The sequence below is a fragment of the Lissotriton vulgaris genome, chromosome 2_1 (genome assembly GCF_964263255.1).
Source record: "Lissotriton vulgaris chromosome 2_1, aLisVul1.2, whole genome shotgun sequence".
NCBI lineage: Eukaryota > Metazoa > Chordata > Amphibia > Caudata > Salamandridae > Lissotriton > Lissotriton vulgaris.
The window spans coordinates 1,844,188,229-1,844,214,258 of NC_141687.1; the positions used below are offsets into that span (position 1 = coordinate 1,844,188,229).

Here is a 26,030-nt window from a genome sequence, read left to right on the forward strand (position 1 = left end):
TGGGTAAAACAGTCAAGTGTAGTTGCAGCTGTGTCTGATGACGAGTATCATGCACCTAGATGTTGCATTCAAGTAAATGGGATGGAAGTGCAATTTTGGGCAGATTCTTGTTCTCCTTTACAATTATTGACAAGTCTATATAGAAAATGATGAATTCCCCGGCACTAAGTCCTAAAGATGTGGAACCAGAAGGCTACTGTGATGACAAGTTACCCATACCTGGATATTTTGTCATAGAATTAGAGTTCCAGGGTAGGTGCACATCCACTAAGGTCTATGTGGTGGAGAAAGGAAAAAACTTGTTGAGCTGGAAGGAACAGCGAACATTGGGGATAATTTTAGACCCAAATCATCCACAACAAGTGTTGTTAACCCAAGATAAGTGTGAATGGGTACAACTATTTCCCAGGTTATTTGGAGAGGATTTAGGCAGTTGAAAAATTTGAACATAGAAATATTCTTTAAAAGGATGCCAAGTCTAAAGTGCATTAAGTCTGATATGTGCCATTAGCTCTGAGATGTGCGCTTAGAGGAGTTGAAGAGATTTTGCAAAAATGGGGTCATAGAACCTATAGAAGCATCAGAATGGCTTAGTCCCATCACTATTGCTAGAAAACCCAATGACCGTTTCCGCATGTGTGTGGACTTGAGGGACATTAACAAATGTATAAGGGTGGATCGTAAATGCTTTACCACACAATAACGAAATGTTGGCAAGTGTCTCTGGAGGAAGATGTTTTTCCAAATTACATCTATCCAATGCGTACCATCAAGTGAGGTTACAAGCAAAATCTAGACATTTGACGTCATTTATTACCCCAGAGGGTGAATTTCAATTTGTACGAAATGCCACTTGGTCTGGCATCCGCGTCAGCGTTTTTTCGGAGACTGATGCAGAGCGTAGTGGGAGAAATGAAGAATGTATTAATATTTCAGGATGATGTGTTGGTGTGGGGAAAGAGTGTGGAACAGCATGATGAGATATTGAGGAATGTACTGTCTAGATTGGAGGATGCAGGTGTCACGATTGGGTTGGAAAAATGTAGATTTGGTCAAGCGGAAGTAGAATATTTAGGGCATACCTTGACATATGGTTTTGGCTTGAAAACACAACCCGCGCCACGGGATAAGGATCATTTGAGATCGTTCCTGGGACTAACAGAATACTATTTCAAATGTGTAAATCATTTTGCTGAAAGAGTGCACACTTTACGAGAGTTAAGGATAAAAAGGGTGTGACGTGTGGACGGAGAGGTGTCAAAATTCATTTGATGACATAAAAAAAGAAATTGGAAGGGTGGTGATATTAAAACCATTTGATCCTGCAGATAAGACCACTGTGGTCACTGATGCCAGTGGGTATGGACTAGGTGAGGTTCTTAGGCAAGAGAATGCTGGAGAAGAAAGGGTTGTTGCGTTAGTGTCAAGGACTCTAAGAGGGGGTACAAAAGGGGGTGGTGATGGACGGAGCATTTGAATCAATCAAACGCTCACACTCAGTAAAAAGATCTGGGTTTAATCCATCACCGTTCTTTAGCCCACTCTGCCACCCCAGTTCAGACATGGCTATATGCAAAACAGTCTGACCCTGTGCCTCATGGGAACAGTCCAGCCCGAACTGCCAAGCCACGTCTTTCCTGGACCGGAAACAAGCTTCCGAGGACAGGTTTCTGGCATTCCAGCCGTCTTCAGCCCGGCTTGCTTGAATCCAGTGGCAAAGTGAGCAAGGGACTCACGTCTGAGCATACCCTGCCACACTTATGGCAGCCAAAAGCGGTACAAAAGGGGGTGGTGATGGACGGAGCATCTGAATCAATCAAACACTCACACCTAGTCAAAAGATCTGGGTTTAATCCATCACCATTCTTTAACCCTCTCTGCCACCCCAGTTCAGACATGGCTATATGCAAATCAGTCTGACCCTGTGCCTCATGGGAACAGTCCAGCCCGAACTGCCAAGCCACGTCTTCCCTGGACCGGAAACAAGCTTCCAAGGACCGGTTTCTGGCATTCCAGCCGTCTTCAGCCCGGCTTGCTTGAATCCAGTGGCAAAGTGAGCAAGGGACTCACGTCTGAGCATACCCTGCCACACTTATGGCGGCCAAAAGCGGTACAAAAGGGGGTGGTGATGGACGGAGCATCTGAATCAAACACTCACACCCAGTCAAAAGATCTGGGTTTAATCCATCACCGTTCTTTAGCCCACTCTGCCACCCTAGTTCAGACATGGCTATATGCAAATCAGTCTGGACCTGTGCCTCATGGGAACAGTCCAGCCCGAACTGCCAAGCCACATCTTCCCTGGACCGGAAACAAGCTTCCGAGGACCGGTTTCTGGCATTCCAGCCATCTTCAGCCCGGCTTGCTTGAATCCAGTGGCAAAGAGGAGCAGAGAAAACATACTCTGAAGTAGAGAAAGAGACTAGCATGCTGGTGGGGTGTGCATCATTTTCGAATTTTTGTTTGGGGGATTCAATTTTAACTGAAAACAGACCATTAATTGAGCTGTTCTCCATGGCAGGTGCTGCGAAAGCTACTCCTTGGAATTGCAAAGTGGTTGCATCATCTACAAGAGTAAGATTGTTCTGTAAAGTACGTTGCAGGCAAAAGAAATATAAATGTTGATTGCATGTCCAGGTTGCCGCTTCAGAATGATGTTGTTGAAGATGACTGGGTTGTGGCGGAGATATCAGCGAGTGCCAGACCATCGAAGAGAGTGAATGGAAAAATGCAGTGGAGAATGATCCTGTATTAAGGAAAAGTTAAGGATAAGCTACCCGCCAATTCGGAATAATGCATGAAGGTCATGGCGGCATGGCAGCAATGAAGAGGAAGATCAGGAGGGACTTTTGGTGGCCTGAGATGGACAGGCAGATAAAAAGATGTGTTGGAAATTGCATTTCATGCATGTGTAGCGACAAATCACATTCTCTGAGGGAAACCACTAATAATCCTATGGAGTGGCCATAGAAAGCTTGGGAGAAAGTAGGCATGGACATATGTGGGCCGTATGATTGTTTGTGTTTAAAAGAAAGATGTGCCATTGTATTCATGGATTAATATTCTAAATGGCAAGAGGTGACATTTGTGAGTTAAGTAAAGACTGCAAATATCAGTGCATTTTGTGAAGAGGTTTTCCACAGAGAAGGATGTCCGGCGGAAACACTTTCCAACAATAGTCGGCAATTTGTATCAGCAGAGTTTGAGGGTTTCCTCAAGAAATGGGGCATCAGGCACAGCAAGACTCCAGTCTATCATACTAGGGGTAATGGTCTTATTGAGCGCTTTAATCATGTTTTGAGTAAAAGTGTTCAATTAGCCATGGTGAATGACATTTGTTGGAAGAAACAGATAAAAGAAATGTTGTGGAATTACAGGACAACACCCCATTCTGTTACAGGGGAGACGCCTTTCTGTCTATTGAAGGAAAGAGTGCCATGCACAGTAGATGTCCCCGCGTGGACGGCGAGATATGGGGAGAAAAAGATTTCAAAGGAAATTTAGCGTGAGAAAATTGGAAATTATCAGGCGCAATACAAGCAGAGACACAATGAAAGAGTGCTCAAGTCAGTTCGAAATTTCTCAGAAGGCATGTGGGTAAGAGTGTTTCCAGGACATTTTGTGAAGAAAGGATTTTCCAAGTTGTCTGAGCCTAGGGAAGTGATGAAAGTATGGGGAAATTCCTTATTGTTGTCCGATGGTAAATGGTGGAATGCCAGGAGGGTTGCGAAGTGTTCTGATGAGGAGGCAATTGGTAAGAAGTAATTGGTTAAGAAGTGGGAATACATTTCAAGTGCACGGCCAACATTTTGGCTCCCCACTTGAGGAAGCTCTTCTTAGGAGCATATCTGGAGGGGAGGCTCCCCACAGACCTCTCCATGACGACAATCATCCCAATTCATAAAGAGGGCAAACCGCGGGAGGACGGAGCGTCCTACCGACCCATTTCCCTCCTAATCACTGAGGTGAAACTCCTCGCGACTGTCTTGGTGCTACGATTGAGATCGGTGATCCCGGACCTAATACATTTAAATCAAACCGGCTTCCTACCAGACAGGGCCACTAAGCTAAACCTTAGACGCACCCACAACTGGCTGCAGGAGGTGAGAGATAGAGAGCCACCGCACTGGTTTCTCTCCCTCGACGCAGAGAAAGCCTTTGATGCAGTCCACTGGCCGTTCCTGGAGGGTATCCTACAAATATGTGGTTTTGGCCTAAGTTTCAGACTTGGGTTCGGCTCCTCTACACCACGCCGCGAGCTAAAGTGGGGGTTAATGGGAGTCTGTCACGTGAATTCCAGATCCAGAGAGGGACACGACAGGGCTGCCCTCTGTCACCCCTCCTATTCACACTTACCATCGAGATCCTAGCAGCTAGGGTCCGGCAAAACCCTGAGATCACTGGATTCAGAAGAACCGATACGGAACTGGCCCAGGAGAAGCCGTCCCTCTATGCGGATGATGTATTCCTGTACATCACCAACCCGGAAACCACTGTCCCGGAGCTGTTCCTGGAACTGGAATGCTATGGTAGACACTCTGGTTACAAAATAAACTGGCTAAAATCGATCCTGTACGACCCTAGGGGCGGTGACCGCTGGACGACGTTGCCAGGGCAACTGATTACGACGAATGAGGGCTTTCAATATCTCTGGATTTACATCACCCTTGATAGGAAACTCTCGCTTCAGAAAAATATAGAGAGGATCATGCTGAACTCCACAGCTGACATGGAGCGCTGGAGACAGCTGCCACTTACACTCTTAGGCCGAGCGGCCATGTACAAAATGATTATTCTCCCCAAATATTTATACGCCCTACAGAACGAATACTATTTACTCCCGGAGACGATGCTGCATAAAATCCACTCGGATCTTAGGGCTTTTCTCTGGCTAGGTAAACAACCTAGAATAGCATTGACCACTCTCTAAAGGCACCAATATAGTGGAGGAATCTCACTCCCGAACCTAGAAGCCTACTACTGGGCGGAACACATGACCCCAATTAATGAATGGTTACATACCCAGGCAGAACACCCCACATATGCCCTAGAACGACATAAAATGTCCCCGCACAATTTACTGCATTACCTATACGGAGGCTCCGCACGGAAGCCACTGCTTCCAGCGACACTTATCACATTGCGTGCATGGAACAAGGCCACGAAACGTACAGGCTGGGAGAAGACACCCACCCGGCAGACGCCACTATGGCATTGCACCTGGCTAACTGAACTTCATAAACTTAAGGGATTTAAACGGTGGGACGACATTGGAATCTCCACTATTGGAGATGTGATCACTAAGGGGGAGTTGAAATCCTTTCAGGCCCTGAAGTCAGAGTTTGGGCTCCAACACTCACAGCTCTTCAAGTATACCCAGCTGCGCCATGCTTGGAGAGTACAAAACATACACTTGTCAAAGCTTCCAGAATATGCACCATTGGAGGGTAGGCTACTGCGAGAACAGATTCAGGGAAAGGCGGTCTCACTCACCTACAAAACCTTAACCAACAATATGCTAGGGGATCTGGCGAAACTTAGAAATACTTGGGAAGGTGAGGTGGGAGCACTGGATGAGCTAGATTGGGACATAGTGTTAATGCATCCCCGAGAGGTGGAGATTAAGTCTAGGCTCCGCCTCATTCAATGCAACGTGCTTCACAGAACCTATTATGGCAGAGTACGACTCCATAGAATGGGGAAAATAGAGGACACTAGATGCCTCCGATGCCACAGAGAAGGCGGAGATTTTTATCATATACTATGGACATGTGGGGTGATTCAAACCTATTGGAATCACATCTTTATGGAACTGAGGGAGATATTGGAGGTTCCACTTGCACAGGAGCCCAAGCTGGCTTTACTGGGAATGACTAATGACGTGGACTGACCGCGCCCTCTCCTAATTTTCCTGGTTTTGGCCTTAGTGGTGGCCAAAAGAGACATAGCGAAACACTGGGGGTCGCTGACTCCCCCGGAGTTGGAGGAGTGGAGAAGAGGGCTAGACCTCTACATGGCTGCCGAGAGAGTGACCTATAAATCTAGAGGGTGTCCTAGGAAGTTTCGAAAGGTTTGGTCCAGGTGGAGACACTATCATGGTCTGGATGGGGGGCTGGGAGGGAGATGAGCTCATTACCAGTCTACAAGTCCACACGGGCCCCGGAGAGAGGGCCTGGGAAGGGGCGCTGAGAGATACCTGTTCATCGGATAGATGAACACTGCACCTGTATGATATGAAACGTAACAGCAAAGTACGATTGTGGAGGGGCGGGAGAGGGTGTAGGGGGATAAATGTTGCTAATTACATGACTGTACTGTTGAGTTATGAATAAAATGCAAATAAAAATATATATATGGGGGCGTGGCCGAGCGCGGAGCGAGATGGCCGCCTAGTCCGCGAGCTCCGCTCGCCACGGCATTTATCCTGTCAATATCCTGCTCTTCCCCGGGTCGCCCAGGCTCGGGCAGTGCTCACGGGACGTCGGAAGATGTGTGGATCGGCGGGCGGCAACTCCGGCGCTCGTAGGTGACTGGTGACCCATCCATCCACCCTTTCTCGCTAGACGCCGTGGCGGCGTCCGACTGCTGGCCGAGAGACCGGATGTTGGTGCCGGCCGCGGATGCCACTGGAGGTCGCTGCTTTGCGGGCCACGAAGCCCATATCTCCTAGCTGCGGGAGAGACACTGCGCCAACCCGGACGGACGTGGGGACTTGGCGCCACCACAGACACGGGCACACACGCCGGAGGTCTGATCCTTTGCCTGATACGACCGTTCCTTTGTTATCTGCGCTGTTTGTAGATCTACTGGACGAGCTGAGACCGCCATTTTGAAACGGGAGCAACGTTGCTGGCGCTGGCTGACCTGGGGCAGACCGGTGCATCTTTTCAGACCTCGAAGGTATGGAGGTTGGCGCTCCTGCGCACAGTTGGTGGGTCTGCCCCTGCTATTGAGACTCTGTGCCATATAACGTCGACGCTGCCCGCGCTTCTTATGGGGCATCCTGTAACTGAGTGTACCGTTTATTGGCAAGGTGTAATGGCGGATCGACCGTAACAGCTGGAGGTGGCGCCGGCCCCTGCTCCGGTGACTTTTACACTACCTATTCGGCTGGGCGGTTTGGTGGGGGACACTGACATTGGCCGAGGTAAAAGATACCCTGAGAGCGAGTGATTTTATGCCGGCTAAGCACCATGGAACCTACGGCTCGCGACCTTATTGCTGCTCTGAGCTCCCTGCGCGTTACCTGTTTGGATGGGGCCGGGGACCTTGCACGGCGCCTGGACGCAATTATCACCCAGCCGTGGGAAGAAGGCTCCGGCGATCCCGTTAGAAGTAATGTTGTGGGCGGATCTTTGCCGCCATTGGATCTGCCTGCTACGTGCCTACCGATGGTGCCATGGAGGGCCCTGGACGATGTTGGTCACAGATCCCACCTGCCTAGCCGCTTGAATGTGCCATCGAGGCCTAGTGCTACAAAAAGTGCGGATTCCCCTCATGGGCCTGTTTCACCACCCGGCTATCTTGTGATGCCACTACAGGGTCGCAACCTGAGGGATTTGCTTGGAGCTTTGTTCCTGTGTCTACATGTTCTCAGGAGACTACTTTTCAGTCCCCTGCCTCTGAGATCTCTCGCTGACTTGCTTTTGTTCTACCCGCCTGGCCGTCCTGTTCATTCGGGGCGGTGCCCCATTGCAAACTTTCAGTGGCTACGTATTGATGGAAGGGTAAAGTTGGGACAGGGGTGAACTCTTCCTTTTTGCATCGCAGGACTGATCCCCGGTCACTCATTATGATGTGGACGCTTTGCTGAACTGTACTACGACGCCGCCATTGATTGTCGACCTGCTGGTCTGTTTTGAGATCGCGCCTGAGCTGCTTTGTGCGAATGGGGTGGGGCGGGAGTCTGCTTGTGTTGACTTCCCCCCGTCTTTTCCCTTATGTGGGTACTCTTGGGGCGACAGGCACGTTAGTAGGGGGGGGGGGGGCCGTAGCCTCTTCGACGTGCAGGGTGGGGGGGTTGGGGCTTGACTTTCGTTTTCCTTTTGTTTCTATGGCCTTTCTTCTTGTTCTTTCTCTTGTTTCCTTCTTCTTCTTTCGTATCTCGGGTCAGATGGGGGTTGGGTTTAGTTCTTTCTGGGACGGATTCTCGTGCTTTGCGTCTGTGTTACTGTCGCAAGGTTTATTGATTCACGACCATGATATCGACTTTAATGCATAGTTACTGAATGATTACAAATCCTGCTCTTCCTTCCCTCTTATACTGCTGTTTGAGGGCGCATTCTCTGCTGCTAATTTTCCCTTGTGATAAGTGCCTTTCTGCATGTCGTAGGATCCTTTCATCGTTGTCATATAATGATCCCTCTTATATCCTACTATACAGTAAACCAGCTTGAATGCAACTCCTTATGTGACACATTGACTGGGCGGGCGCTAACTGGGGTGATATGTATTTCGATGCTTGTTTATCCTTATTGTGCTGATTTACGCCAGTTTCTCGATAATGATGTTTAACTTGTGTATATCCCTTTATTTGGTCCGCCCTTTCGGCCACCCGATCTGACTTTAGGACGATTCGTCTAAATTACAAAATGAAACCCTCCCTATCCTCCTCCCGTGGCTCCTTGCCAGTCTACCGTAGTGTTGATATTTGTGATTTTTTATCCTTTATCTGCAGTGCAAGGTACCTTGGAAGGCTAATTATTGTCATAGCGGCCGGCCCGCAGTGGTTGTAGGCAGACGCTGTGTACTATGTTTCTGATAAATAAAGGTTTTCAAAAAAAAAAAATATATATATATATTTTTTTTTTTAAAGAAGTGGGAATACAAGTGTAAAAGGTCATCTTGATGTTAGATGTAAGAGAGTAAGTGAGCATTTGAGGAAAAAACCAGCGAGGCATTCACTGAAATCAAAGGTTAAAGTGGCTTTATAGTTAGGTGAAGATGTCAGATAAAACATGACGTAAATGTACTAACTACTGAAATGCAACTGTTCTAGTTATCTCGAGCAACTATAACTGGTGCCCTAAGGTAATGATAAGTTGCGCCCCATGCCAGGCCCAGTTTTCTCATCAATAATTTCATTGCAAATTTTGCAGTGATATTGCCAATGGTGTCATAGTGCGGTAATTAGCAAAGGATCGGTGGAGGAGGGCACGCACCCTCCTCCCCAAACCAACATCTTGCAATGCCCCAACGGAAGCCCACACTTTCTTTTTTCATTTTTCTAAGGATTCTTCGTGAATTTGAGGCAATCTTTTTAAAAATAAAAGACCATTTTTGGCCCTAGGCCTAGGTGGTCAGGGTTTTCCTAGCCTGCTCATTATGTCTTTTTTATTGTTTTTTAGGTCTCAGGACTGAGTCCGGAGTCCTAAGCTGGCTGCTGCCACATCCAGGTTGATGTTGAGGCAGCCAATCAGATCTCATCATGAGATATGTCGGCCTCCACATCCTGCATGGCATGAAATATACAATCTTTTTTTTAGCATTAATTGTTAAAAAAAATACTACATGGATTTACACCAAATCACAAAAAGCAACCTTTCTGGACCAAGGTCTATCTTTCTGCCAAATTTGGTTTAAATCGCTCACCTAACCAAGAACTTCATATCTAAAGAAACGGTATCTGATGAAAGCAGAATGGTCAGATACACTCCCTCGCGAACCTTCCGGTCAGGAGGCAAGGATCTCCTTGTCGTACTGCGTATAAAACAAACTAGATTAGGAGGCAAAGCCTTTTCTTACCTAGCACCTCAACTCTGGAGCCAACTACCTATGGACATTCGTCAATGTACCAACTACATGTCTTTTAGGAAAAAGTTTAAAACATCACTGTTCAGATCCATCTACTCCTGATGTTCCAGAGCGCTGCTATAGCGCTCTATAAATGATATAAATAAATAAATGGGACGACTCACAAGTTAGGTACCCTGATAAAGGCCCCCACAAGTGAAGAACCCTGACAACAAGCCTCATACCTGGGAAACCCCAGACTGAAATATTCATGTCTAGGATCTCCAATTTGAGTGGGTCTCAGTCAGAGTCATTCACATCTTAGCTGTTTTGGTCAGAGTCTTTCAAAATCAGTATTTGCTCATTTGACAGCAATTCCCTATTACAACAACTACCATCACCACAACAAAGGTGGTTTCTAACCAAATAACTCTTTTACACATTACCTTTAATTGGATTCCACTTGATGCTTATATCAACTTTAATATTTGCTCCATCTTTCATAAGGTATCCATCATTTAAACTCAACGAAGAACTAGCCACTGCAGAATTGGGTTTCCAATCATCATAATTTCCATCTCAAACCTAGAAATACATGCTGAGCAACACATATGCCAATGCTACCAATCATCCCTACTACACCATGATTCCGGTGATCTTTGGCACTAGTAGGATCCCTCCCAGGACACCTGCACAACTCACTACCCATCCAGCTTACTCAGTCTGAACCGAGATCACCACCCCACTTAACTACATGCCATTAAACTGTCAGCCTGAGGTCAAGCATGCCAACGAAATAGTGGAAACTATCCTGCTACATAAAATCGACATCGGTTTTCTGACTGAAACCTGGCTAACTGACCACCCTTCACCCATTATCCATCTCTTCATCCAACTGGGTCTCTCAGTCATTTATTGTGACCGCCAGGTGCGTATTGGTGGTGGATTAGCGATCATACACAAATATTTTCTATGCCTAAAACCCTTTCATAGTGCTGAATACGGTTCCTTTGAATATCTAGGAGTTGATCTCTCCTCCAAAGGCTCCAACTAAATCAAATTTCATGTCATCTATAACCCAGCAGGTGTAAAACTACAATTCTTCGAGGATTAATCAGACCACATAACGCTAAACTCCCTTAAGGACTTCACTGACATTATATTAGGCAACCTAAACCTACACTTGAACAATATGAATGATACAACAGTACAAGCAATATCCACCCTACTTGAAACGAAAGGGTCTCACTCAACACTGCAAAAAGCAAACTCACAATTAAGGCTCTACCCTCTATGCAATCATTGCCAACCATATCCCTTCAATCCATTCAACCCACTGACTAGACTGAGCACCACCTAATTCTATTTGATCTCAATGTCAACCAACCTAAGCTCTCCTCCCAAACTAATCGTCCTAAGCACTGGGCGAAGAATATGCACCAAATCCCTCTATCAGAGACAGAATCCATAATCAGTTCCCAAATTCTACCTCCACAAGACCTCACTTCATCCGATGCCTTCACCTCCTACTATAGCACTAAAATTAGAGAACCTGGAGACAACAACCCTCGCTGATCCACTTCTCTCTCCTACAAGTTGAAAGCCTAAAATACAAAAAGCATATCCATAGAGAAAAATCCTCTTTCTTACAAGCTCAACTTTACCACTCCAGAAACAGACCTAAAGACCTCTTCAACATTATCAAACAGCAGAACTCCTCTTTCGTGCAACAATTATCTGATGTATCGACTAAGTGCTGTGAAGAATTTGTCAATTCCTTGTCCGAAAAAATAATAAGCCTATCTTTCTATGGACCCCACCACCTCTTCTCCCCTTACCAAAGATGGCCCCCTACACCTACAACCAATGGTGGTCCATCCGAACCCCCTCCCCCCCACAATGAGCCAGAACGCCAACAGCAATCACAATTGAAAAAAGTGCATTCTGGAACATTTTTGTAAATATCTCTGAAATAGTCAGTGAAATACTTTCATGCATAAAGCCGGCTTCGCACCTCTCTGGCCCTCTCCCCGCCTCTCTTGTTAAAAAACTCAGACATATCCTCTCCCCAACATAGTTCAAAATCATCAACTCCTCCTTATGCAGTGGCTCTATGCCGGCCTCCCTTAAACTCGTTCAAGTCACCCCCATTATCAAAAAGCCAGGTGCGGACCAAAATAATCTCAATGACTACAGTCCTATAACTAATCTCCCTCTCGTGGCCAAAATGAATGATAAATGTGTGCATGCCGAATTCAACAACCACATTGAAAAATTCAACCTACATGACACCTTCTAATCTGGGTTCAGGACAGGTTGCAGTACGGAGACTGCAATCCTGAACATCACCGATGACTGTCACAGATCTCTAGACGAGGGCGAGGATTGCCACTCAGTCCTTTTGTATCTCTAAGCAGCTTTGATACAGTCAACCACAACATTTTCCTACACACCCTCTCACAGCAAGCAGGAATCAATGGTACTGTCCTGCAATAGTTTGGCTCATCCCTAAACCAACAATCTTACCTAATCAAACAAAATAATTCCCTGTCACTAGCAGTACTAGTTCAGCAAGTAGTCCCCATGGATCAATCTTGCCCCTGCCTTGTTCAACATCCATATGGAGCCCCACGCAGTGATCTTGAAATAGGCCCGAATTGCCTACCATCTTTATGCAAATGACACTCAACTTTATATCAAAATCTGGTTATCCAAAGACCTCCAGCTCCTAAGCAACATTCTCTCCATGATACAATCCTGGCTGAGCAACAACCACTTAATGCTTAACCCCAACAAAACTGAACAACTCCTCATCCAGCCTAAAGGAAAGTCACTTCCAATCCACCACTAGCTTGGCAACCTGAATCCACTACAATGTAAACATTCTATCTCCAACTCTGTTAAATCACTAGGGATTACTCTAGACAAAAACCTGAACATGAAAGACTATATCAATACCTCAGTAAAAAGTGCCTTTTACGAGCTCAAACACCTAAAAATAAATCAACCCCTTCATCCCTGTTGAAGTCCTTAAGACGATCAGGGTACTCTAAAAAACCAACTTACCCCTGTGAATATTCACACTTAACGCAGCAGCTAGACTTCTCGCAGGGGACAGACAACATGATCACATCACTCCCACACTCAAGAAAGTCAACTGGGTACTAATCAATGCAAGATGCATATTCAAAATAGCTTCCATAACAGACAGAGCTCTACACTGGATATCCAATATACCTCACAAACAAACTATCAAAAGCCGGCCTAAGGAGGCCTCTGCGAAGCTCAAACACTCAACTCCTGATTCCGCCACATTTAAGAAAAAAAAATTACTCACGGGGGCCTTCTCTGGGGATGCACCCAGAATTTGGAAAGCTTTGCCTTAGGATCAATGAGACAATCAATCATTCCAATACGTCTAAAAAAAAGCCTTAAAATATTTATTCTCAACAAATACCTGAAACAACACTCCTAAAATAATCAACTTGTTCAGATGCACCCCCCCCCCCCCAAGCATCAAAGAGCCCTGAATATCACCACCCCTGGAAACGTCTGTTCACTTAGTCCTCCAATATCTGTAACAACCTACCATTGCTACCTCCCAACTTAATGAGACTATCTACTCCACCCTCTATTGTATAATATTTTCCTGTAGGTGGTGTATTTTTGTCTTGTGTACTCCTTGTAAATGCTATCTATGTAAATGTTGCGAAGTGCTCTGATGCCCTAATGCTCAAGGTTTGCGCTATATAAAACTTGAAATAAATAAATACAATAAATCCAAGTTCATACATTGACTACTGGACCGTGTTATGAATTGTTATATATGCTTTTTTTCTTCAATCTACCAGTCATTCAAAGAGTTTCACAGAGAGGCATCTTGTCCCTACTTTGGAACACAATATTGTGCTGCCTAATCTCAGGTGAGCCTCTTCCCATGTGCACAAGGAAGCTATCAAATCCTTGACCTGCAAAGTGGCGTTCTTTATTGATGGCAATTTAAATAGAATGCATGGACTGCCTGCCGATCAAACATTGCTGCTCATTTCGAATATTAAATAGTTTTCTGTTACAGTTTTATCCTTCCCATATCTTCATGCTATGAGTTAACAGTTTTCACACACTCTCAATGCTAGAAGTGCAAAATGCTGCTATATAGAATCTCCATCTCCACCAAAACAGGGTCCAAGATAGCTAGTTTCTGACTGTACTCACCTTTCATCTCTTGTAGCTTTGTGAACAGACGCCCAAAGTTTTCCAAGTCCCCTTCACCTGTCGTCAGGCTGGCGAGCTCTTGTATATCCATATCTAGCATAGGGTCTGAAAGGCGAGCACTGATGTTAATCGTCAAGCCAGCCTGGTTTGAAACACCAGCACACTGTCCATCTTTTAAAATACTCAAATTATATTATTCAGAAGATAAATGAGAAAGAAGTATGCAGGAAATCAAAAATATAAGAACTTAACTTGTAATGAGAAATCATTCACTGGCAGAGCAAGAGAAGTGCAGCTAATGCAAAGAAGAGTCAAAGTAACACACTGAAAGGTAAAGATAGGCAGATTCAGAAAAGACAGAACTGGTTGACGAGGTAAAATGCTGCAGTAACCTAAGAGAAGAGCATCCACCTTAAACAGCCTTTAAAGCTCCTAGTGACGTTGCCTTACACGTTGTTGATTTTGCGGTCATCGACCCTATGCATGCTTTGCCTGAGTTGTCCATATGTGCCCCGGCTACATCAGAAATGAAAAAATAGCTCATGCTTTAGGCTTTAAATGGTTTGCCACATTTTGCATTGTGGAAGCCTTCAAATCATTTCGCTTTACATTAGCATTGTCATTGACTCATGTGTCAAGACTAGGTAGCACCGTATTCCCCTTCTGCAATACGTGTAAAATAAGCAACAGACAAACAAGTTCACAGGTCTTGTTTTCGTGTTTAAAAAAGACAACTGGCTATCAGTAATTAAGGATCTCCAGAGTGGAAGGGTTAAGGATGCCTCCGCTCTGGATACATGTGCATTTTCAGCTTGATTGAAATTCCAATAAGAGAAAAACGTTGCCACTATCTCTCATCAAAACGAGCAAACAGAAAGCTCCAAGGGGAGGGTGGTGTTAACATTGGATCTACTGCTCTTAAGGATCACTAAATGTTCTTAGGGGTTATTAGGGATATTCCAGGCAGCACCAATAACATGAAAAACTAATAAGACTTGGGAAGAGTCAGACACACGTCAGGAGGAATCTTGTTAGAGTGCATCCTTTCCCTTGCCCAGTAGAGCCACCTGTGGACAGCATCAGGCAGCTTGCACCATCCAGAGTGGAATCAGTCAAGCTACACGAGACGAAATGGCAGCATAAACTCTGCATTCTGTGCTAACATACTGGATTGGTAGATCTTTTCCAGGACCTTAGAACAGTAACTAAAAATCTTGAGAAGGGGGAAATTGGGAAGGGCAATGTAGAAGACATGTTATTCCCTCAGACGAGCCCTTTTACAGTGACCAGCCCTATAGAGGCATCTAGCTAACTTGGTTAAGACATTAAATGTCTTGCATGAACTGTGTATAGTTAAGTGTCAATCATTCCCAACTACTAAAATTAAAGGACCTCCCATTTACCATAATTATAATGGTTATAGTTAACGAATTATAACATACTCATACTGCAGCAAGATGGATTTAGCAGATATCTTTTATTACATGAGATACATCCTTATATCACAGTTTCAAGCGATTTTCTAAGCCTTCTGTTTCTTTTAAGAACATCATTGTTTTAAGATACTTTTTGTAAGGAAGCATGAAGTAGTAAGCTTCAATTTTGGACTCTACATATGCTATTTAAAAGACAGCGTTTTAAAATATTTTTTACATTTACTGGTACGGAGCTCTGCAAGATTTGTTGGTATAGTCTTCTCCTGCAACTGTCAATAAAACATCATAAAACATGGTCTTGATGGTTAGGGGGAAAAAAGAGGCTCACAATTCACAACCCCAGCAGAGATGAATAGCTCTGCCCATTGGATAACACACATGCTGTGAACAAAGTCTAGCGTTAGTTAAACCCAGGCAAATTGTACATAAAATTGCCTACAGCCAAGCCACCGATTTAGAGTATGGATCCTACCACTAGGTAATCCCTGGGACAATTTGCAGCCTCTGTCAATCAATATCAAAATCTTACTTAGTTATTAAATTCAAGTAAAGCAAAAGTGCTAAAAGGCACCTAAAGGCCTTGTTAAAGTAAATTTGTTAACGCTCACCTACTAAACTCTCCAGCTGCGCGTCAGTGGCGTGGGCTTCATTCTCCAAATGAGATTCTGCTCCATCGTCTGTTGGTGCTGGAAGCTGATGGGAAAAGGATGTTACTTACACACAACTGCCTTATTTCCTAATGTGCACTTTTGCGCAAAGATAACTATATGAGGGGACTGATGCCATGTTTACAACCCCCTTTACCAGATGTTTTAAAAGCCAATGAGAGGCCAGTGGCTGCCTATGCCCAGCACTGCACCTCCACCATGTGAACCTACACCACCCTTCATTCTGACTCTAGCAATATATTGGATGAAAGAGTATACAGCTGCCCTAACATCGCTCAGATCCCCCTCCTCCTGAAACGCTATGAAAATGCCTGTAGTACTTTCCTTTTGTTATTTATTTAAACAGCTTGGCACCTTAGTCACCATTACCTCCCTTTACAGCTAAAAAGAATATGCGGAATATTTTGTTTTACCAACACCATCAAGTGAGATCAGAATATAATGTGTGCATTTCCTGGATAAATCTTATAATTTATCAAATATGTTCCCCTTTTTATGGAACGCACATTACAAATACAAATTTTATGACTTTTAGCAAATAAAAATAATTTTTATTGCCCTTTACATGGCAAATACTTTAAACACTGCAGTAATGGCCAAAGAGTAAACCTACATTACACTGTCCTCTTTCTGCACCAATGACGCCTCAGTATAGAGTGGCTCCATTGAGACAACGGAGAAGCTCGCTCCAAGTGTATGAAATAATATAAAACAGCAGAAACTACAGACCATGCAATAAGCATTGTAATGGTCTATCAGGGATAGAAGTCTGAAGCCTGCCAACCCCATAACAGCTGATAGGCAACCTCTGAATAAATCCAGCAGGCAGCCAGTGAAGAACTATATAGAGTGTGGAACCATGATCCATCTACCATGCTCCATAAGGCAGCCGAGCAGGGGCTTTCTGAACAGGCTGCAGTCCATCAACTAATCTAGCCGCAAGAGTCAAATTCACTATTTGCACTCTACGTATTAATTTCTGTTATGATTTATATCTATTTTAAAAGTGTGTACTTCTCATGATGTAAAAATGCTGGATCATTAACTTTGTGAGTATATGACTGAGAAGCACAAATAAAGACCTCACACAATTTAAAGAAGACAATGAAATAACTTCCCACATCTCTAGATCACAAATGCATGTTTTACTCTGTAAAGGCTGCGGCAAGTACATCTAAATTATGATCTATTCCAGAGCAATGACACCGCAAGCCACTAAATAGAACTGGGCCGCCTCCTCAATGAACAGAACAGAAGCTGTCTGGAGACCAAGTGATGACTAACATACAAACTTCCAAAAGGCTAATGTCCATAGAGATATAACTACTCATGAATAATATAAAAAGCAGCAATCCCAGGGTAACGCACAATGCCATTACAGACAGCTGCCGCATCATTCACTTGTATAATACTGAATATTGATTTGCAATCATGTTTGAGACTATGTATGTAAGAGCCTTCTGCAGCCCAAATAAACCTTCCGAAGAGGTTAGAGGGACAACATACCTAACTCTAGGGGATTGGTCAAATCCTGCGGATCTTGCATGTTGTGGGCTAGGCAAGCGTTGGTGCAAAGCGCGTATTTGGTGCTGCTGAATACACGTTGAAAGCAAACTTTTATTGCTGTGTCTGGCACTACTGCTCAAATAAGGTCTGTTTAGGGTAAAAACATGTTTTAGATGATGTAAACAAGTGTTAAGTTACATCCACTACCAATATAGTTTCATATTCAGTGACGATGATCTTGGTCACAAACAGGTGACCCTTTAAGACCAGTATAATCAGTCAGGCAAGAAAGCTGCTGTATGCATGCATCATCAGTCCTGAATACTATAAAATTATAGAATTATTTGCGCATTTCCATATTAGATTAAAATTTGCTGCCCTTACCATAGCTTTTGCCTCTACGCCAATCCCCCTTTAAAACAATAGAACAAATGCAAAAAAGCTGAGGCAAGCTGATCCTCATACATGGTGCCAGTTCCTCCAGCAACAATTTGTGAACAACTAAGCGAAGAGGCGGGGTCAGCGAGAAATAATCTTTTCTCTATGATCCTCTGGCAATATGGCGCTTCGTCAATACCCCTTGTTGACAAAGCTGCTTTTCTGTTTTCATCTCGATCTCTCCAAGAGCTTTTCTGTTAGTCAAGCCTCCAAGAGGAAACACGTGTCCAATGCTGAGAAGATTAATCCGCACAACAAGCCCCAACCTGTGCAATGCATAATACCTCTGCAGTTTACAGGATGCTTCAAAGAGGAGGAGGAAGGCACTTACTGCTGGGTGGAGTCCTTCCGTTGCACCACAGCTGCGGTTTCCTCCAGTCACTGCGCTGAACAGCCCAAATCCCTGGATGTGATCTAAAATAACAATGAACTGGGTTATCGCAAAGCACCAGGCAGGGCAGACATATAAGCTTTGGGGTACGGTCTTGCTGATAAATAAAAGCCCTCCATGTTAGCTCTGTGTGCTTAGGCTAGCGGCCGCTTCATTTGCAAAGCACTGATGAAGTAATACCCAATGTCTGTGGTGGGGTGCTACTCGACAAATGCCACACCGGACTTCTTTCCACTTGTACACTGACGTTTGGGAGAGCAATCGTGTGAGGCGTCCTCCTCAGTACTTGGATTTGAAAAATCCTGCAATACCATTAGAAAGAATCGCTCAAAAACGTGAACAAACAATCAATCTGTTTTACTTAGGAAACAAGAATAAGCAAAAAGGATCACTAATGAAAAGTAAAGTGAGTGATTGTCCCACAGGTGAGCACTTACTTGCCAAGTCCAGGGATCTTACTACTAAGATCTAGCACTGGTCCCAGGGAGACAGTACCGGCCGCAAGACAGGGTCACGCAAATCTTATAGATGTCCTTAGACCAGACCAAGTGTACTTAAGGCGGTAACTACACACTGCCAGATAGGAGGTTAAAACACCACATGGCACACCCGGGTGGCCTTCTTCGGCCTGATCTGGTGCTCTTTAAAAGAGACTTCTGTGGGAGGAGATGCCTGGGTTGACACAATGAGTTGTCCCAAAATCATGCCTGCTGAATTAGGTTTCTGTAAGCAATAGAAGTAAACAACCAAGTTTATGTTGTGGAATTAGAACAAAGGCTGCAAACCAACTGTAAATCAGTGAAGGCAGCATGCTCTCTACTGTATCAGGAACGTCTGGTGCAGAGGGTGACAGCAGGCAGAGCCCTATTGAGACTCCAGGCTCGGGCAAATCAGTGAGGCAGCGTGCCCTCCCCTGTGGCAGGGGCATCTGGTGTAGAGGGTGACTGCAGGCAGGGCCCTACGGAGACTCCAGGCTGGGGCAAATCAGTGAAGACCGCATGTCCCCTACTGTGGCAGGGGCTTCTGGTGGAGAGGGAGGCAACAGAAAGCCGTTCAGAGACTCCAGGCTGGGGCAAATCAGTGACGGCAGCGTGCCCTCCACTGTGGCAGGGGCGTCTGTTGGAGAGGGTGACAGCAAGAAGAGCCCTTCTGAGACTCCAGGCTGGGGCAAATCAGTGAACTCAGCATGCGATCCACTGCGGTAGGGGCGTCTGGTGCAGAGGGAGGCAGGAGGAAGAGCCCTTCGGAGACTCCAGGCCGGGGCAGATAAGTGAAGGTAGAGTGCCCCCCACTGTGGCAGGGGCATGTGGTGCAGAGGGAGGCAGCAGGAACAGCCTTTCGGAGACTCCAGGCTGGGGCAAATCAGTGAAGGCAGCATGCCCCCCCACAGTGGCAAGGGCGTCTGGAGGAGAGGGTGCCAACAGAAAGAGCCCTTCAGAGACTCCAGGCTGGGGCAGATCAGTGAAGACAGCATGCCCCCCACTGTGATAGGGGTGTCTGGTGCAGAGGGGCAGATAGAGGCCTTCGGAGACTCCAGGCCGGGGCAGATCAGTTAAGGCAGCGTGCCCCCACTGTGATAAGGGTGTCTGGTGCAGAGGGGCAGATAGAGGCCTTCGGAGACTCCAGGCCTGGCCGGAGACATAGAATTCCATCAGCACCTCATGGGTCAGACCCCACAACTCTGACAACACACCGGCGAGCCTTCTATTCGGTAACAAGAAGTCCGAGTGGAGTGGCCAACAATGAAATATGTAATCAACCAGAGAAGGGGACATGAAACTCTTAAAACGCACCTGTAACTTGAGTTGTGCTCTGTTTGGGTCGATGCACCATGGCCCTCTATTTTTGAACTTCTATTTTCCAATAACCCTTTATCGAAATGCATTGCACACAGTGGGGGACAAGTAAAAGTATAGGCAGGAGGCAGAGCACAGTAAAGGGATACAATAAAACGCACCTCCATAGGACAATAGCAATAAACAACCCTTGTTTAAGATAACCCAAGCGAGGCCATGATGCATCCAGCGTCTGTCGGGCACAGGATGGTAAATGTGGTCAGAGATAAATCACGGCCTCTGCCTGAAGGAGGGGAGTCCGCAGGCAGCAGAGAGCGGTCTGCTCTGCATGGGTGAACTCTAATCCTGTCCAGGCCTCCAGTGACCGCCCTGCCTGAGAATGAAGAGCGCTCGAACATCGCAGACGCGCCCTCAGCTCGTGAACTGAGGGACGCTCCACCCTGCACTTACAGGAGCACCAGAGCAAGGTCTGTTCTAGTTGGAGACGAAGGAGCAAGAGAAGAATTAGAGTAGGGCAAGAAGACCAAAGGGGCGAGAGGGGCAATATGCATTGTATGGGCATAAGACTGAGTACATTAAGGAAAAATATCCTCATGACAACGGTTAGTTTTAGCCCGTAAGCAAGCTTTGCTAGTTTAAATAAACTAGTGCCACTTCAGGATGAGAGTGGAAAGTGCTCTTCCAACACCAGTGACAAAAAAACATAAGTGCTGCCTGCGCGCCAGCATGCATATGCCTTTATGCAATGTACTGTGCCCAATCTCGTGCATAAAAAGACACTCCTTCAGTGTCAAGATGCTAAAACGAGGTGGAAAACAGGCCAGTGACTGATGCGAAGTTATACGTCAAGAACAGCTGCTGGCAAAAGACAATCCCACCGGCTTAAAAGGGAGAATTCTTCTTTCTTCTCTAATTGTATTCTCGGGTGTTAGTAAAATATCTGAAGCACAGTGTATCCAGGGAGCTGGAGACAACAAGGAATTTAGCACAAATGTTACTAAGGGATAAATGTTCCAGCATCCAAAGACCGGTGCTTATATAAAATACATGGTCAGATTGTGATTATATTGAATATCTCCTTCTTTGGAATATGCTGCTACAATATCACATGCACTGCCTGTGCTGTACTGGAAATAACAAGCACAATACATTCCATAAACTTCACTCAAATAAGTGTAAGTTGAGATCAATAATAATTTCTTTGCATGGCAATCTCTAACTTCCGGGGATCTATCAATTTGACAGTTTAGAGTTTGCTTTACAGTTGAAAGTGGTCTCCTCTACTTTTATCCACAGCTGCAGCACAAATATGACATCAAAAATAATATGTTGAGAGAGGTGCATAGAAACGAAGAAATTAGTCATTCAAACGCAGTGAAAGATAGGCAGTTACATAAAACATACATGACTGCACACACCACCCAAGAATGGTTCTTCGATATATTGGAATTCATATCTAATAAATGAATATGGCTCAGTTTCATAAAACTATACCTTAAGGTTACTATCTAATATTCAAGTGAAGTACTATTTCATAAATCATAGATTTTATCAGTTGAGGTTTATTTGTCCATCCAGCCCCTTGTTTATAAATTAAGGACGTCAGGGGATACTGGATGGTTTGACGGCCAACATATCTTTCATGTACGAACCTCCATATTCCCATGATGGAGCTTTCCACTTTCACAGAGTCAATGACAACCTCAAGCAGCGGCCAACTCTTTCAGCAGTTTTGTTGTGACTTGGAGAATGAGAAGAAGTACTTTAATCACAGATTTTTGGATTTTTGTTGATTTCATTTTAAATGAATTAGATAAGATTTTTTTCCCCACGTTTCTCCCCTTTTGAACTACTCAGTGTCATCTAAAAACTCAGGTAGTAAAAAGTGCTACCCAGTTGCTGTTTTAAGACCCGCTTGATGTGTTGCAAGCAACTCTCAAGACGTCTCACAGACACAACCTGCTTTGAAAGAGGAGAGAGGTATTTCATCTGGATTCCTATATATGTATTTCTGTGTGTTATAGACCACAAGCCTGGTTACAAAACAACCCAAGAGGGGTGGACATATGTAGGAAACCTTACAGGGTAGGGGATGGCCCTTCATGTGCTGTGTGGCAGCTAATTGTGATTAGTTCATTTGTTGTAGAAGAGATATTCCTTGAAGAAATATGACCTACGCTACTTTAAAAACTGAAAGAGGGACGGATCAGGTCAGATCTGAGTTAGAACAGTTTCAGAATTGGGGTGTGCTGTATGAAGCAGGAGAAAGAAGGTTATCTCAGCTTCTATTTTGAACATTCTCGTCTTAAGCCTGGCGATGTAACTGCTGTGGGTGCTGGGAAGATTAACTGGAGATCTTCACCTTGGCCACTAGATACAGTAGAATGCTTGTGTTTACTACCTGAAAGCAGGTACAGCAGTTTTTGAGAATGAAGACAGTGGGCAGATGGGTCCAGGAAGTTCTTTAAGCATGAGGGTAACTAGTCCTATTTCTTTAATCCATAACCAGTTATTTCACAATGTGAAGGTTGCACTTTGCGGTGAAGGAGAAAGTCAATCCAACGGGCCTCTGGGAAGTTGTCAAGCAGGGTTTTGGCTCCAGAGGTGAAAAAAGACAGACTCTCGGACCAATGTTTTGACATCAGGTTCGGGTAGAAATGCTTTCATTCTGAAAAACTGGGATGGGTATTGCCAAGGAGTCTGTGTCTTTGTTCCAATGTGTTAATGTCAGTCGTTGGGATTTCATTCCTGAACATGCACTTGCATACATTGCTGGCCATGAGCACTAACCCAGTTTTTAGAGAATAAAAACTTAACATATGCTTTGATATCCTGTTTTGGTATGTAAAAGTACAAAATACTGGAATAAAGACACCTAAAACCTATCACAGCTATGTATCTCCTTTCGAGTAAGTCTGCCAGAACCGGTCATTCCTTGTGTACTCTTGCATACATAAACAACTCATGCCCAGTCTTGCGACATGGAGTATTTTACACTTTTTCAATTAGTGCCCCTTCGTCCTAGTTCATCTTTCAAGAATTGTACCTTAAAACAAATTTGTGATTTTTTTTTTAAGGTAGTTGCAACGCAGCTGCCAAATCAGATGATATCTTTAAACACTGCTGCCCAAGGCTAGTTGATCCTTGAGAAGCAAATGAACATGGAAGAGGGCGGATACCTGTGCGCCCATTTGAAACAAAGTATCAATGTCAGGCACCTGTTGTGTTTCACTGTTGAATAGTGAAACAGAGTGCATCAGTTATTGGCATTGGTTAAATGAGAAATCCGAAAAACAACTGTGAACTATGACAGTGTGAGCTTATAAAGGGAAGAGTCTGTCACTGTGCACAATACAGATAACTTGTGTAAAGCAGAAGTGTTTATCTTCAGAATCTTGTATTATGAAGCAACAAAATGGAGTCAAGAATGAGCTCAAACTCCCCAAAGATTTTTCCATCTATGTCGCTCTCTGCCAGACTTTGAACCATAGTAGTTTATAACACAGGACTAACCCCTTTATGTCCAAATCTGGAACCAGGCTACAATAGAAGTATTAGAAAAGAGGTCCCTAGATCCAATTTCAGATCTATTTTATTTCTGAAATGAGACCCACGGAACCTCTGTTCTAATCCTTAAACATATATACAATAACCTATGGAGTGCTTCAATTTTACACAAGGCAAGGGCAATTATAGTGGCGAGCAAGATACCAGACCCAATAGCACAACTCAAGCACGTCTGCCCCGCTTCTTAATCCAACTATTGTTGTTTTCGGTGCACTTGGCATTCCCTTGAAGGTCGGGATCCCCTACTGCTCTGCTGCTTCTTACCACACAGGTGCGAGGCAGGACACGGGTATTTGTTTTTGGGTGGTTAAGCATATGAATCTGATGGCATACACATATAAAATAATGCTGAGTGGTTTTTATTTTCTTTAAAAACGTACCTAATCCTCTTCAGTCTCTGGGCGTTTGAAATGTTCTTTCTGCTTGTTTCCGTGTTGGTGTTCTCTCTCTGCATGGGTCAGATGACTGGGGTGAGGTAATTCTTTCCAATCCATCATGACCAACTTGCTTCCTTGTTGGTCACTTCCTGGTCCTCTAGCACCATTTACCATGTGTTCACTATACAAGGTACCTGGAACTGCTACTCACTGCATCGCCTGGAAATTTGCTTCAGTCCTTAAAATTCTGCTGCATCTCTATTCTGTTCAATATTCTAAATCCAGCTTCTAGAACCCTGCTCCACTTGGATATAGTTCTCGTCTACTCTGGTCTGGAATTTTGAGACACAGGTTCTTCTACTGTCTCCTACCTGCTTGGATGTTTTTTTAAGCCATTGGCATTTTCCTGCAAACTGTGACAATTCTTAGAGTATATACAGCATTCATAATATATGTAAAGACAGGTAAATGAATACAAAATAGAGAAAAATATAAGTCACGCTGGGATTGACAGAGATGAGAAAACCATATTACTAATAAAGGGCTTTCGTCACCAAGGTCGCAGGCTAGAAGTGCTGCAAATAACAGATGTCATTAGTGCCTAAAAAACAATAACCATTTTCTCTGAAAGAAAGCAACACGGAGAAGCCACCACAATTGAAAACTGGGGCTTGCACATTGCACAGAGATTTCAGTCGCAAGTCAGCGCTGGCCTACATAATGTTAATAATTATTTTGCAGGTGGGGCGTGGTTTGACGCGCAACCAAGATGGCCGCACGTCTCTGAGCTCTGTCGGACCTCCAGAGTGGGCGCTTCTCAAAGCGTGCTGTAAGGGTGATTTTTACTCACCACGTAGCAGCATTAGGCGGCAGAACAACTTGAGAATCCTGTGGCTAATTCTCAAATATTTTGGTTGGGCCCTTTTGAAGGTTTCTCCACGCCGACTTTTCACATCGGGCTGACACAACAAAATGGCGGCAGGAATGAAGATTTTTCGGATGCTGTGACTGAGCAAATAATTTGTCCACCTGCAAATTGGCTCTCTAAGTAACTTTTCCGGGGAGGTATTGTGGTGTTAACTCTTGTGTTTATATACCTCTGTTTCTTTTGCCCTGATTTTTCTTCACGAGGCATTTGTCTGTGGTATGAGTTCTTCTACAAAATGGCGGCTGCTAACAGATCTCCTTGGGACTGTTTAGCGCCTTATTTGCGGCATAATACCCAGCTATCTCTGCCTCAGAGGGATGATTTGTCTAGTGCTCATAGTTTTGACTGCAATTGTAGTCTTTTATGAGCACACTGATTTTCGTTGGTGTTGCAGCATTTTGCGGTTTTCTCCAAAATTATCTCCTCAACGAGCTGTACCATCAAAATGACAACAGGATTAGAAACTTTGCCGATACCAAGACAGAGTAAGTAATTATTGGTCCAGCTGGTGCCTCCCTGAGTGCATTTTCTTGGTGTACGTGGGACATTCATCTGAGGTGTTAAGCGCCTTTACAAACTGGCCGACGCTGACAGAATTCTTCTTGAGGATCCTAATGCCTTAATGGCGGTCTGATATTCAGCTTTATTTTTGTGGGGTGTTTGATTTAACGCTCATCAGGCTGGCAGCAATTTCAAGCATCTGAAGTGTATATTGTCTTTGGTTGGTTACACAGGATCTATCTACCTCCAGTCTTGCAAATGAGTGGATGCTTGCATTTTCCTAGGTGGTCAGCTGTTTCGGTTCAGATGTAATCATGTCTCAGGGGGTATGAAAAGAATACGACGATCCTTACTCAGTGCTTAACCTGTTTGGCTGTTTTCCCCACCTGTGGTGTTCTTCAATACCCCACCCACTACTCTATTCTACTCCTTGATACAAATATTTTTTCTTTCCTGCCGTTTTGAGTATTGTTTT

At 44.6% G+C, this 26,030-nt stretch overlaps 1 protein-coding gene across 1 annotated transcript in view; it reads right to left on the reverse strand.

The window, feature by feature from the left end:
- Window positions 1-26,030, reverse strand: part of AAGAB (alpha and gamma adaptin binding protein) — a 184,343-nt gene that overhangs the window by 20,341 nt on the left and 137,972 nt on the right. Inside the window, exons 6-8 of the mRNA XM_086958008.1 lie at window positions 18,327-18,409; window positions 15,992-16,076; window positions 13,948-14,052 (exon numbers count right to left, since the gene is read on the reverse strand). Of these exons, the coding sequence (XP_086814134.1) occupies window positions 13,948-14,052; window positions 15,992-16,076; window positions 18,327-18,409 (273 nt within the window). The remainder of the gene's footprint in view (window positions 1-13,947; window positions 14,053-15,991; window positions 16,077-18,326; window positions 18,410-26,030) is intronic.